General features: G+C 41.6%; 1 protein-coding gene across 1 annotated transcript; it reads right to left on the bottom strand.

The window, feature by feature from the left end:
• Window positions 1–2,519: 2,519 nt before the first annotated feature.
• Window positions 2,520–7,580, bottom strand: tacr2 (tachykinin receptor 2). Its single transcript, XM_070963954.1, has 7 exons — window positions 7,470–7,580; window positions 6,417–6,712; window positions 3,990–4,184; window positions 3,371–3,521; window positions 3,110–3,229; window positions 2,948–3,024; window positions 2,520–2,874 (listed from the first exon to the last, which is right to left on the bottom strand). Exons 1-7 carry the CDS (start codon window positions 7,563–7,565, stop codon window positions 2,631–2,633), a joined length of 1,179 nt encoding a protein of 392 aa, XP_070820055.1. The 5' UTR covers window positions 7,566–7,580; the 3' UTR covers window positions 2,520–2,630.
• Between the last annotated feature and the right edge of the window lie 4,714 nt (window positions 7,581–12,294).

Below are 12,294 nucleotides of genomic sequence, written 5' to 3'. Positions count from 1 at the left end.
AGCCTGTCAATCATGACATCACTGTGGACCTCAGGTTTCGCACTGCTCATAAAACACATCATATTTTGGCCCCTAAAATGCCGTTTAACCCTAATTTACCAACACATAACCGGCGTTTTCAGAAATCTCTGCTTTGGCCTGAGTTTTTAAAAATTTGACATTTTCTGTGAAAAAAAAACAAAAAACCAAAAAACTCTGTTTGCGTGTAAACAAGAGGCCAAACCACATGAAAACATATGCATTTTCCCTAAGTGTATACGTAGCTTGATTGTTAATCCTGGGATCTAACAAGGGATCATGTAATGTGTCACGTCATGCAATCATGGTTCACCTACACCTGTTCCTTGTGCCAGTCTGTCACCTCATGATAAACAGCAGGATAAACACCCAGATCTCCTCACCTGTCGTCATCAGATTGCCGTGCTCATGAGCCTGTTAACGCGTCTCAGCCACATAGCTCGCCTTGTGCTTGTTCATGCTCAACTTTGCCTTGCCTTGCCTGTCTTCTGAGTTCTGAAGTCTGCTCTCCTTGTGTCTCAGGATCATCTGCTCATGTCTGCCCAGCTCCAGTCCACCACCTGAAAACCTGCTGACTCACCTCACCTGCCCGCCCGTTCCTCCCCACATCGATACGGATCATCTCCGAGTGATCAATACAGCTTTTTTTGTGACAATAAATTCTTTTATTATTCAAACCATTAAAATCTATGACATCCATTGGGACTCCACACTCCACTCCTCAGTCCTTGACAACTTTGCAACAACTAACTGATTCTGTGTGATTTGTACAGATGTTATAAAGACAACAGGAATAGACTCAAAATTAAGTTTTTATTATGTGATTCAGATTTAAAGTATAATTAATGCACCTCTGTAATACAAACACACAGGGAATAACTATTTAACCATTTAGAGGCACATAGAAGGCATCACATTTTAGCCCTGATGTTACAACTGAAAGACTGAAGGACCACTGCACACATACATATACTGTCACATTTATTAAACATGGTATCAACTTTTATTTAGGCCACAAACAACTAAGCTGCCTCTTTTGTCTAGACAATAAATACAGATGTTTCGCTGTGTCTCTGTGTGTGTTTTAAATGGCAAAACAAGGAATTGAAAGATTTTCTCCACATTCTGAAATGTTAAAGCCAGCAGGCTGCAGTATTTACAATAGTCTCATTTATATTTCCACTTAACATATTTCACATTAATATTCTCAATAGATGACAAGGTTACATTTCAAATAAGATTCTTCAAGCAGCACTATGATTTTTCAGTCCGGACACTACTGTACACTGACCATAGAACAGTTACAGCTGTATGAAGCAATGGAAGCATGAAATATGAGTGACATTCAGTATGACCACATACGATGTGACAGAAAGAATAGTGCTATACGCTAACAGACGTGAACCATTTCACTAATAATGAGGCAGAGCCAGCAAATTCTGTGAAATAAGATAAATTCAAAGCTGATTTTCCTGTTCATTTCACATGAGCAGCAGGATGGAATTGAACTTATTATTCTACCAAATCTTCTTGCATGAGATTCTTGAGCTGTTTGACTGCAGCTGAAGAGATCTCAGTTTGATCAGTGGTGACAGTGGTATTAACTGCTGGAATATATACCACAGAGCTTCTCAGACAGAACTACATTCAGTGATCTGCTTAACCGCTGGGATGACACAAACTTAAAAAGCTGTCAGCAGAATTGCAGATGGTGGTCTATCTAAAGGAGCTAACCTGCACTTTGGTGCTAATTTTGAATGCTGGCAAGGTTGAAAATCCTTGCGTTAATAAACTGCGCTACTAATGAATGACTTCAGTTTGTGCATTATGACTGGTGATGAGAAACGTGAATAGCAAATGTCATTTTGTGAAAAAAAAAAAAAAAAAAAAAAAAAGTCAAGAGTGGAAGTCTGGGGTGTCTGGGGAAGTAGAAAGAAGGAAACACAACAACAAGAGTAAGGCTTGGTGCTGATGCCAGTGGACTGTCTATTGTAACGTCTTGAAAACCAGTAATCACAGATTAAAAACTCTACAGTTACACAAAATATCCACAGTTCACAGCTTTACTAAGAAAAAGAGGAAAAAGTGAAGACAAAGTGTCAGTGATGGAAGGAGTGAAGAAGAGGATGGAGGGCGGAGTTAAAGAAATGAATGATGAACTGGTTTATCTCCAGACTTTCCCGCTAACAGCAAACAATAGCAATACAAGAATAAGCCTTTTTTGATGTCCAGTACACAGGCGTAGTTTCACATGCTCATATGAATACTGTGGCTTTAAAAGCAAAACATCCATCAGCTTGATATTCACATTCGTTCATATTCCTATATGAATAGAAAGGGCTAAGGGTTCCAAGTCCAATGAACAACTCTTTTCTTCAAGGTTTTCCACGTGGATGAATGTCACCATAGTTTGCTCAAATGGCTCTCCTCTGCCTTTACTGGCTGCTGTCAGCTCTGTTGTCTTGTATTGTGACACCCCGCTGCCTCTCCTTTAAGAGTGTCACGATTGCTTTCAGTAGTCAGTGGGTGTGCTGCATAAGTTTCGCAGCTGAGGGTTTCGTATCATGCGGCCTCTTCACCACGTGCGTGTTATGTGTGCTGTATGTTGTTGATTATGTCTGTTTTTTAAGCTGTATGCAAGCATCTCTCTCTGCGTTCAGCTCCATGCTGGCAGCCGTGTTTGAGTCGAAGGTGTGGTTTGTTTTGATGGAGGTGTGCACGTGTGCACTGTCCTTGCGGTGGCTGCGTGTCATGGTGACTCTGAAGGTGTGCGTGTGCTGCAGCTCCATCTTGTCCTCCTCCGACACTTTGATGAAGGGACACCAAGCGAACGCATGACGGAAACCAGCACGAAACCTGCAGAAAGAGAGGAGAATTTGCCTTGAGTTTTGGCCCAGAGGAACCTTCTGGCTGTGAATATGTCTTTTACCTTTGGTTTAGGCAGCAGTAAATAATGGGGTTGTACATGGTCGAACTCATCGCCAACCAGAATATGGCCAGATACACCTGAAAGAAAGAGGAAACATGATGCCCAATAATAAATAAATCAGACTAAAAAGAATTGATAACAGGCAAAAAGGCTGCTGCTAACCTGTTGAATGTACTGCTGCTTATAAATGTCTATGTTAAATGATCCCAGTATGAAGTATATGTGGTAGGGCAACCAGCACAGGGCAAAAGTCACCACCACGACAACCATCATCTTCACCACCTATAGCAAAACACAGGGAGAGGAAAAGTAATCCCACATTATAACACTCTAATATCACTTAGTTCAGCTAAGCTAAATTTAGCCCAGGCTTTCTGAGCATTGTGATAATAGTGAGAGTGCAACACATTCAAAACCGCAGACCTTTCTCTTAGCTGTTATCTGGCTGTGGTAGTGGTCTGTCGCCTCTCCAGGGATGTGCCCACCCCACAGCGATTGGCCTACTAAACTGTAGGTCACCAGCATCACCAGCAGAGGGAGCAAATAGATCAGCGCAATCACTGCAAACTGGTAACTGCAAAGAGAAGGAAAAGAGAGAGAGCCAGCAAGTCAAATGGTGACTGCGTGACAATTCTCTAAAATACGGCATACTAAGAAAAGGCTTTCTACCATGGAAGATGAATAAATAATTCTTTCATGGCTTCAGATATTGTTGGGTTGTGAGCCCACACTTGTCTACGGGTCCCTTTGGTGGATATGTATCCTGTCAACACAGCTTAATTTACTTAAACCAACCATGACATTTAAAAGTGAGGACAGGATACATTATAAAATGAAGAGAAAATCATTACCCTTTTTAAAGGTCTCAGCAGGTCATAAGCAAATGGTTATTGGCACAGATATTTCTTAAATACAAGGTGTCAAACAGTCACTGAAATAAATGTGTAACCTATTGTTTTATATTATTGACCTGCCATGTTGTAAATATCACTGTCTGTCTGGGGTACTTTAAAAAAAAAAAAAAAAAATCTTGTTCTTTCACCTGAGTTGATGTTTTCCTCCATAATCGTCGGGCCAGTCAACCATGCACACAGTTCTAGGGGGGTAAAATGTCGTCACGCTGTAGTAACACTGAGGAAAAGCCAATGAGATGGCTACAATCCAAATCAGGGCGATCACAACCTTTGTGGAGGTGGACGACAGGCGGGGCTTCAGAGGGTGGATGATGGCCATGTACCTGACAAAAGATAACAAGGTTTCCTCGTTCGTGTCTGTCTTTTCCACAGTCAGAAATCTGATGATTCACTCACAGGAACATAAAAACATAAAGGCTCCTCCCTGTGTGGACATCTGCGTCACAAATGATTAACAGTCAACCTTCTATCTTGTGTATATTTGTATGTGTCATAATGATTTTATGGAATTTATGTAAATTAACTTCAATGAGTGAATAACACAGATTAATTAACCACAGTGAATATATATAATGTAATATAAGCGATCACGGATAAAAGCTACTGCTTGTATTTGCATATGTGATTTGTGACACCAAGAAGCTTTGTGTATGTGCATGTAATAAGTATGATAATAAGAAATATCTAAGTTTGTTCACTGACGGCAGGTGTGGAGAGGTTGTGCCAAGAAAGATGCAATAATAACTGATGAAATAATGACAACAAATCAGGGTGACCATGGCAATCCATCATGACCCTTGTGCAATGTATTTATATTCATTTTCTTAACAACATTACTCAGTATTGTCACATTTCAATCAACTGATTCACCTATGACTATGAATCATTCATTTGAATTATTGAGGACTGACAGCGCGAATATGTTTGAATGGCTGTGTCCCTGGTTCTTATTTTATCTTTATGGATAATAAGCGTGTGATCGTGCATTAAATTGTTGCAATAAAGATACAATTTTGAAAATACTTATTTATTGTGTTCTGTTGTGTTGTATTCAGGCCCCAAATGAGGCTCAGTGGAAGTGAAAAAGATCTGTGCATCAAACAATCAGTAAATGACCGATGCTGTGTAAAGCAACATATCCTCAGGTTTTATTACTTGCTTTTACATCAGCCTTAACTCTCAGGTCTCATTTTCATTCTCAGTCCCAGTGGCTTCCCTGGTGACTTGTGCCATTTGGCACAAGTCACATGGCCCACCTGTTAGGGTTGTTGCCGATGTGAAGGTGGCAGAGAGGCACACGCCTAGTTCTGATTCATGAATGCAGATTATGTTTCACATTTTATCTTAATTGTTTCCTGATTGCTGCTGCAACTGATGACACCAAAGGACGCACCTAAATAAAGAAACGGATGATTCCACAAACTGGAAACTAATGAAGAGGAATGTCTGAGTTATAAGCAGATTTTACACCTGCTCTGACCTTAGTTTATGCCTCATCAAGTCCTGAGACACACAGAGAGCCATGCATCACACATCAATATGTCATATACACATACAGGTGTGACAGAATGATGACATGCTCCAATGAAACTCTCTCCTCTGGAACAAATGCACTGCAGAGTGCGAACGGTTTACTTGGTGCACCTGTTTGTCAAATGCAGACAAATACAACAGCCCTGTAATAATTTTAATACAACTCTAACTACAGCCTCAAACTGAACATAAACTTCACTAATTCAATATCTATTGCGGCGCTGTCAGATTTTATTGCTATAGATTGTACACAATAATCATGTACCTGAGTGTGTGTGTGTGTGTGTGTGTGTGTGTGTGTGTGTGTGTGTGTGTGTGTGTGTGTGTGTGTGTGTGTGTGTGTGTGTGCGCGCGTGTGCGCGCGTGTGCGCGTGTGTGTGTAGCATGTTAAGTGCAGTTTCAGACTAAGAACAGACTGGCCATTCATGCTCTGGTAAGCATTAATGACATCTGTATCTCTGCTCCTTGTTGACCCATATCTCCTTCATGCAGCATTTTCCTCGTATTCCTTGTATTGGGTGAACAGTTGGTGCAGCTGATGAGATCGAGTCATGTAACTATGTGGAGGGAAAATTTACATGGAGCTGCTGTTCAACCTCAAATGACAAAACCCTGACAGACAAAGAAGCTCTGAAAATGATCACTGAAGAATTAACTGATGAGAAATGTGCAGTATCTGCTGCACATATGCCCGAGTAATGCGGTACTTAAGGTTAGGCTCCTACATTTTTCTTAAGGTTTCTGTACTGCTGAGTTGACTGGTTCAGTAAGTGGTCTGCCATCCCTTTTTTGAATGTTCGCAGCTCCTAAATGGAGCTCCTAAATGGGATGGTGCAGGAGATGAGGATCAGTCATCCCATTAGTGTCTAATAGCTGCTACAAAACAGTTTCTTAGGGTGCTGTTCATTTTAGTGGTGGTTTGGATGAGCGCGTCAGCTTAACTGTAATGTAATTCTCCCTTGAGAAACATTAAATAGTTCAAATTAGTCTTGTGGTCTTAGTTTGTAAGAGCACTTTCTCACCTGTCCACGGCAATGGCAGCCATTGAGTATATTGATGAAAACATGGCTGTGATGGGGAAGAAGTTCTGAAATCGGCAGTAGCCCAGGCCAAAGTACCAGTCGTTGTGAAGCGCATAGACAAAGTTAAAAAGAGTGTTGAAGGTTGCCATTGAAACGTCAGAGAAGGCCAGGTTGACGATGAAGTAGTTGGTTACAGTCCTCATGCGTCTGTGAGCGAGAATGATCCAGATCACTGTGACATTCCCAGTGATGGACACCAGGATGATGAGAGAGTAAGCTATAGCCCAAAGAGCCACCTGAGAGAGGAGAGGAGAGGAGAGGAGAGGAGAGGAGAGGAGAGGAGAGGAGAGGAGAGGAGAGGAGAGGTGAGGCGAGGAGAGGAGAGGTGAGGCGAGGAGAGGAGAGGAGAGGAGAGGAGAGGAGAGGAGAGGAGAGGAGAGGTGAGGCGAGGAGAGGAGAGGAGAGGTGAGGCGAGGAGAGGAGAGGAGAGGAGAGGAGAGGAGAGGAGAGGTGAGGCGAGGAGAGGAGAGGAGAGGAGAGGAGAGGAGAGGAGAGGAGAGGAGAGGTGAGGCGAGGAGAGGAGAGGAGAGGAGAGGAGAGGAGAGGAGAGGAGAGGAGAGGAGAGGAGAGGAGAGGGGAGGAGAGGAGAGGAGAGGAGAGGTCAGGCAATCAAAAATAGTAAAGAACACAAATAAATAAGACATTAAATGAAAAATAATATCATAGTGTGATATGCGATATTATTCTTCCTAAAATACTTCATTTGAGAACCTAGCTTGGTTTATTCCTGTACATCATATCCAAAGAAAATAATAATAATAAAAATGTAAATATTGAGACATTTCGAAGACCATCTCTGCCACAATAAGCTATTTTCAAAGATACAAAAGATACAATTTTAGAAGAAAAAAGCATTCTGGGGGGTTGGTAGTGATGGTTTTATTCTCTCTGTCATTCATTTTGTCTCATTTTTCTTCCATCAAACTTTGCTGTGAATGTTTCTCGGCTCTGTTGGATGTAACTACTGAAGAGATGCCTCTGATCTTCTCCCACCTGCCAGTCGGGCTGCTGGAACTGATTCCCAGTCGTCTCGTTTCCGTCCTCAAACCAGTCGGCGGTCACTGATAACGGGAATGAAGTGACCTCCATGTCTCGTTCAATGTGCCGAACAAGACTCTCGGCGTCCATATTGTTCTCCATGTTCACCTGCAGACAGAAACTTTATGTGTGTGCTGGCTATGCGTCATGCGTAATGTGGCATAATAATCCGCCATTAGTTCAGTGTTGAAATAGTTAAAGATTCCCTTTAGTGCGAGTGTGCTTTTTGTGTGTTATCTATTTGCAGTAGGTCATTTAACCTCTTACTATCTTCCATCTTTCCATTTTCCTCTTAAAGGCAACAGGCAAAGATATTTGAGTCAATCGAAATCTAACTTAATTTGGGAAAATGTCCCACCGAATAAATAAACTGTTACAATCCTAAGTGCACTCTCTTCGCTAGCAGAGATGAAATTGTATTTAATTTAAAAGTTTTTGAACCCTGAAACAATGCATCTCAGTCTTGAGCCAATCTCACTGAGTGTTAAACTTCACTTTCAGCGCCTGAGTTAATAATCATACATCATATCACTATGATGGCAAGTTCCTCTGCGTGCTGATAGCCTAATCTTAGTGGCGCACCATAGTTTTGATAAAACATTTCCCTGTGCGTTAAATAAAGCTAACTAATCCACATTTGATTGGAATGTTAATAATGCAAAATACATTGATCAGCCAACATGCATAACGGACACTTAGCAGACATGTTTCTTTGGCTGCAGTAAGCGCAACAGCGCGCAGCACAAGTGATGAAATGGTGCTTTCGTCACCAGGGAAATATGTTTTCTACAAAGAAAAAAAAAGACAAAATATCTGGCAGATTATTACTTTCATCTGTCTTAACTTACCACTGATAACGCACTTACCAGTTTTAACATCAGTTTGTCCGATCCATCGTAATAATATCCAAAAAAAATTGAGTCCTGCTGCGTAATGGACATCTAGGTCCATCCAATAATCCATCAAGGCATCGCTGCTTTCCCTCTCTCTCTCACACACACACACAAACACACACACATACACACACACTTTCTCTCTCCTGGAATGTGTAACTACCTGATTACGGTACTAGCTACTGAGAGTGACCGAGACGCACAGGCAGTCAGCCACGCGACTGTGTGCGCGTGGAGCTGCGCCAACTCCATGTAGAGAGAGAAAGAGAGAGAGAGAGAGAGAGAGAGAGAGAGAGGAATGGACAGCATGTGTGTCCGTAAAACACAATGTGAGAAAAGTGGCGTTAGTTGAAAGCCTACAGTATGTTTGTTGTGCATTACTCCATCTAACAGGGTTAGGGTTAGAGAGAGTGAGAGAGATGAGTATGTATTTGTGAAACAGAGACCAAATCATTAAGATACTGAGAGGGGCTGACTGCTGGAATGGGGGATGTGAAAGCTACATGCAGAATGGTTAGAAAGTAAGAGGAGAGGTACATCCCCAATCTCTAAGACTGCCTGTTATTTCTGCAGCCATTTCTAGCAGTTCATTATCCACCATCCTCTACTTCTGTTTGACACAGTGAGGAAGCTGCGCAGACAGGATTGAAATTCAACATTTGCAGGGCTGGACAGAGGGTAAGCTACCTGGGGCTTTGATTTTTCATAGATTTCCATTGTGCATGTGGATGGAGATGCACCTGAAATCACCACTTGCTCATTAACATTTTAAATGGAGTTGACATGAATCTCCATGAAGATTACATATAATCTATTAGAGTTTTACACCAAAGCACCTGTGGTCCAGTAGGGTCTATTCTTGTTGTGCTTGTGTTCAGCCTAAATGTCTCCAATATACTGTAGGTTCTGTAACACAATATCTGAAATCACCCAGGATCGAGGGATATGGTCCTCCTGAGGGGTCCATTCTGTGGGTTTTGACATGGTTGAAAAGGTCAAACTTGACTTCAGTGTGGTTTTCGGTGCTGCTGCTGGGAAGTGAATTTTCTGTGACGAGTCTTTGTCGTTTCCAGCTAATGCAAGATCTCTCTTTCTCTGTGTTGTTGTATTTTATATGTTCTTGAGGTTGTGCTTGATGTTGTTTTTGTCCCTAAAGATCAGCATCAATACAACATTCACTGTCATCTCTGCTCGTCACACTCATTTAATGATCTCTGTTTGTCAGTGAAAAAGAATTATGTGATGTTTCTGATGGCTTTATTTACTGCAGTGCTTCTGAGGTTGGGATGAACTGAACATAGACTTGATCACCAGTGATGAAGTACTTGCAAAGTCCATATCCAGAGTTTGCAGTTATTGGTGGCCACACATGTCAAAGAACTCTTGTCTACTTCAAGTTAGAGCTGCGGTGTCTGAAACATGACAAAACACTTTAATGCCCCCCCAGACAGTGCATGAGTCTGTGTTTTTTTCCTGCTAGTTTAAAACTGTGAACATAAACAAAAGTGTGAAAATTTGAGTGGGTATAAAAGGGCATAAACACAGGGCACTTGGTCAGTGTCTTAGTATTCTCCCGGTATTTCTTCAAACACATGCACTGCATGTGTGTATGTATGCTTTAAAAGAGATATACAGTATGAATGTGCACTTTTTAACCCTGTCACTTATCACAGGTGCCACCAAGGACACACACATTTGCTGTACTTTTACAATGTTTGTGTTTCCAGAAGTGGTGACGTTTGATCATTGCTGTAACTTCGTGTTCCTCCTTGAAATCAGTGAAACAAAGAGCTCCACAATGGAGACATCAGGTGGTCTGTGATACACCAGCTCTCAGTGTGTAATAACTTTGATGCCTCTCATTATATCTTTCTTGTGGTGTCTGTTGCTTTTGTTCTCACCTGTTTGTTGTGTGTCATTCCTCACATTTTGTGCTCTTACTGTTCCCTCCTCCTTCAGAGGAAATCCACTGTGTGTGTTTGTCTTCACATGTGGGTGCACAGAAAGGAACGGATAGGGGTCGAGGCTCCTGACTCCAGCTGAACTCCTTCTCTCTTTTCTCTGTTGTGTGTGTACAGTATGCACTGCATATGTGTACTTTCACATGCTCACAGATCCTTATTGGCCAGCCGGGCCTGGTGAAGGGCATGTTGAAGGTTACAGGCTGGGGAAAGAAAAGTTTCTACCAAGCTGATGTGACTGTACTTAATAAGTGTGGTCTCCTGGGTGAATCTGACCCTGAGGCACTGTGGAGGGGGCCGTGATTATCGAGTGCCTGAAACTAATGAGGAAGGGATGAACCATCCTGTCTGTCGTGAAGCACAGACAAAGACAGATGGTAGCATCAACTCATACTGCTTCATGTCTTAAATGTTGCACCTAAACACATCTCAAAGATTAACCTGACAAGCAACAAAGAGTCATGAAGCGAAGAGTCACCGGTCTGTGTTTCTAGTCCAAAAACCTCACTGAAAGATGAACAAAATCAATCATTTTCATGCCAAAGTGAATGAGACTCGGTCTCAGAATACAAATCTAGAATATGTCTGATAAAACTTGAAAGTGTCCAGGTTTGTTTTACTTTACTTTGCATTGTTGCTGTCAGCCCAAGGTCTTTTGCTTGTGGAAGAAGATAAGAAAAAGCAGAGGTGATAAATAAATCTGAGAAGAAAAAAAAAACTCACTGGGTGAAAATAGTAATTCACTTCACTGAACAGCCACTCGTGCTGTTCCCTCTGAGGCTCAACGTTCTTTATCAGCGGAACGGGTGCTGATAAGGGTCAGGTCATAGGGTGCCTGTTGTTTTGGTGTATCAGGGTGCTAAAATGGCTTTTGTGGTCCACTATATTCAGATATGGTTCGCACTCTTTGCACGATGGTCTTAACGGCATTCTTTGAATGTAAAACTTTCTCATTCTTCACATTTTTTGATGGTGATGTGCAGACAAAAAGTTTGTTAGTATTTCTGTTGGTGTGTGGGAGGGAGGATCAACTTTGTATTTCTAAGCTGTGTGTGTGGGTTAGTCACTGAGGGCCCAAACAAAAGCAGTATTAGTAAATTCAGCAGTTGGCATCCAGTTCCTGACACAACACAGTGGGGGTGTCCAATTCCTGATGGTGTCTGTGCTGTACTTCACCACCAGGAGGCAGAGTTCTTTGTTTGGAGCTGCTGAGTGGCCATGATGTGCTATAGCTGTTACATTAGACCGAAGAAAACTTTAAACATGATACTTTTAAAAAAAATGCCATTATTACACATCTCACCATGTTCTCTCTGAGAATTGTTAAAATCAATGCTTCAGTATCTGACGCACAGGAGATACTCACTGGCAGACAAACAGATTTTTAAAATCATCACTTACTGTCAACATGTAATACAAACTTTTACAGCTTTTTGTGAGGTTTGCTTAGACTAACAAATTCCTGAATTCTCAGATTAATATCGCACAGGTAGGCTAGATAGTGTGAAGAACGGAAATGTTATGTGTTAGCAATGTTTTCATGCTTGTGTGATTGCTCAAACCTCTCTTGGAAAGGGTTTTATAATCCAGTCTCAGTGAGACTCTTACCTGTTAAACAGTGAGAAAGAGCAGGAAGTACACCGTGGCCAACACCCCTAAACAGAGGGAGCTTGGTACACAACCCATCAATCATCCGCTGAAGAAATCTCAGTGTTTTCACGGCGTAAACAACGTCGCCCTTAATTTTCAATTTCCTTCACAACACAGTGATGGAAACAATTATTTCAATCTAAACAGGTACACTATTTAAAACGATGAACGAAAATAATAGAAAAAAACATAAATACATAAAATATAATTTTTAAAAAAATCACACAAAACATCAATTTAAACCATGCACCCATCACGCCTACGTGCAGGTGTGGT

This window comes from Chaetodon trifascialis, chromosome 1, assembly GCF_039877785.1.
Source record: "Chaetodon trifascialis isolate fChaTrf1 chromosome 1, fChaTrf1.hap1, whole genome shotgun sequence".
NCBI lineage: Eukaryota > Metazoa > Chordata > Actinopteri > Chaetodontiformes > Chaetodontidae > Chaetodon > Chaetodon trifascialis.
This window is presented reverse-complemented; position numbering and strand designations above follow the sequence as displayed.

Coding starts and splice junctions, on each gene's coding strand:
- tacr2 (XM_070963954.1), bottom strand. CDS start 7,565: ATGGAGGTCACTTCATTCCCGTTATCAGTGACCGCCGACTGGTTTGAG. Junction 6,713..7,469: donor TCCAGCAGCCCGACTGGCAG/GTGGGAGAAGAT, acceptor CTCCTCTCTCAG/GTGGCTCTTTGGGCTATAGC. Junction 2,875..2,947: donor TACTGCTGCCTAAACCAAAG/GTAAAAGACATA, acceptor CTCTTTCTGCAG/GTTTCGTGCTGGTTTCCGTC.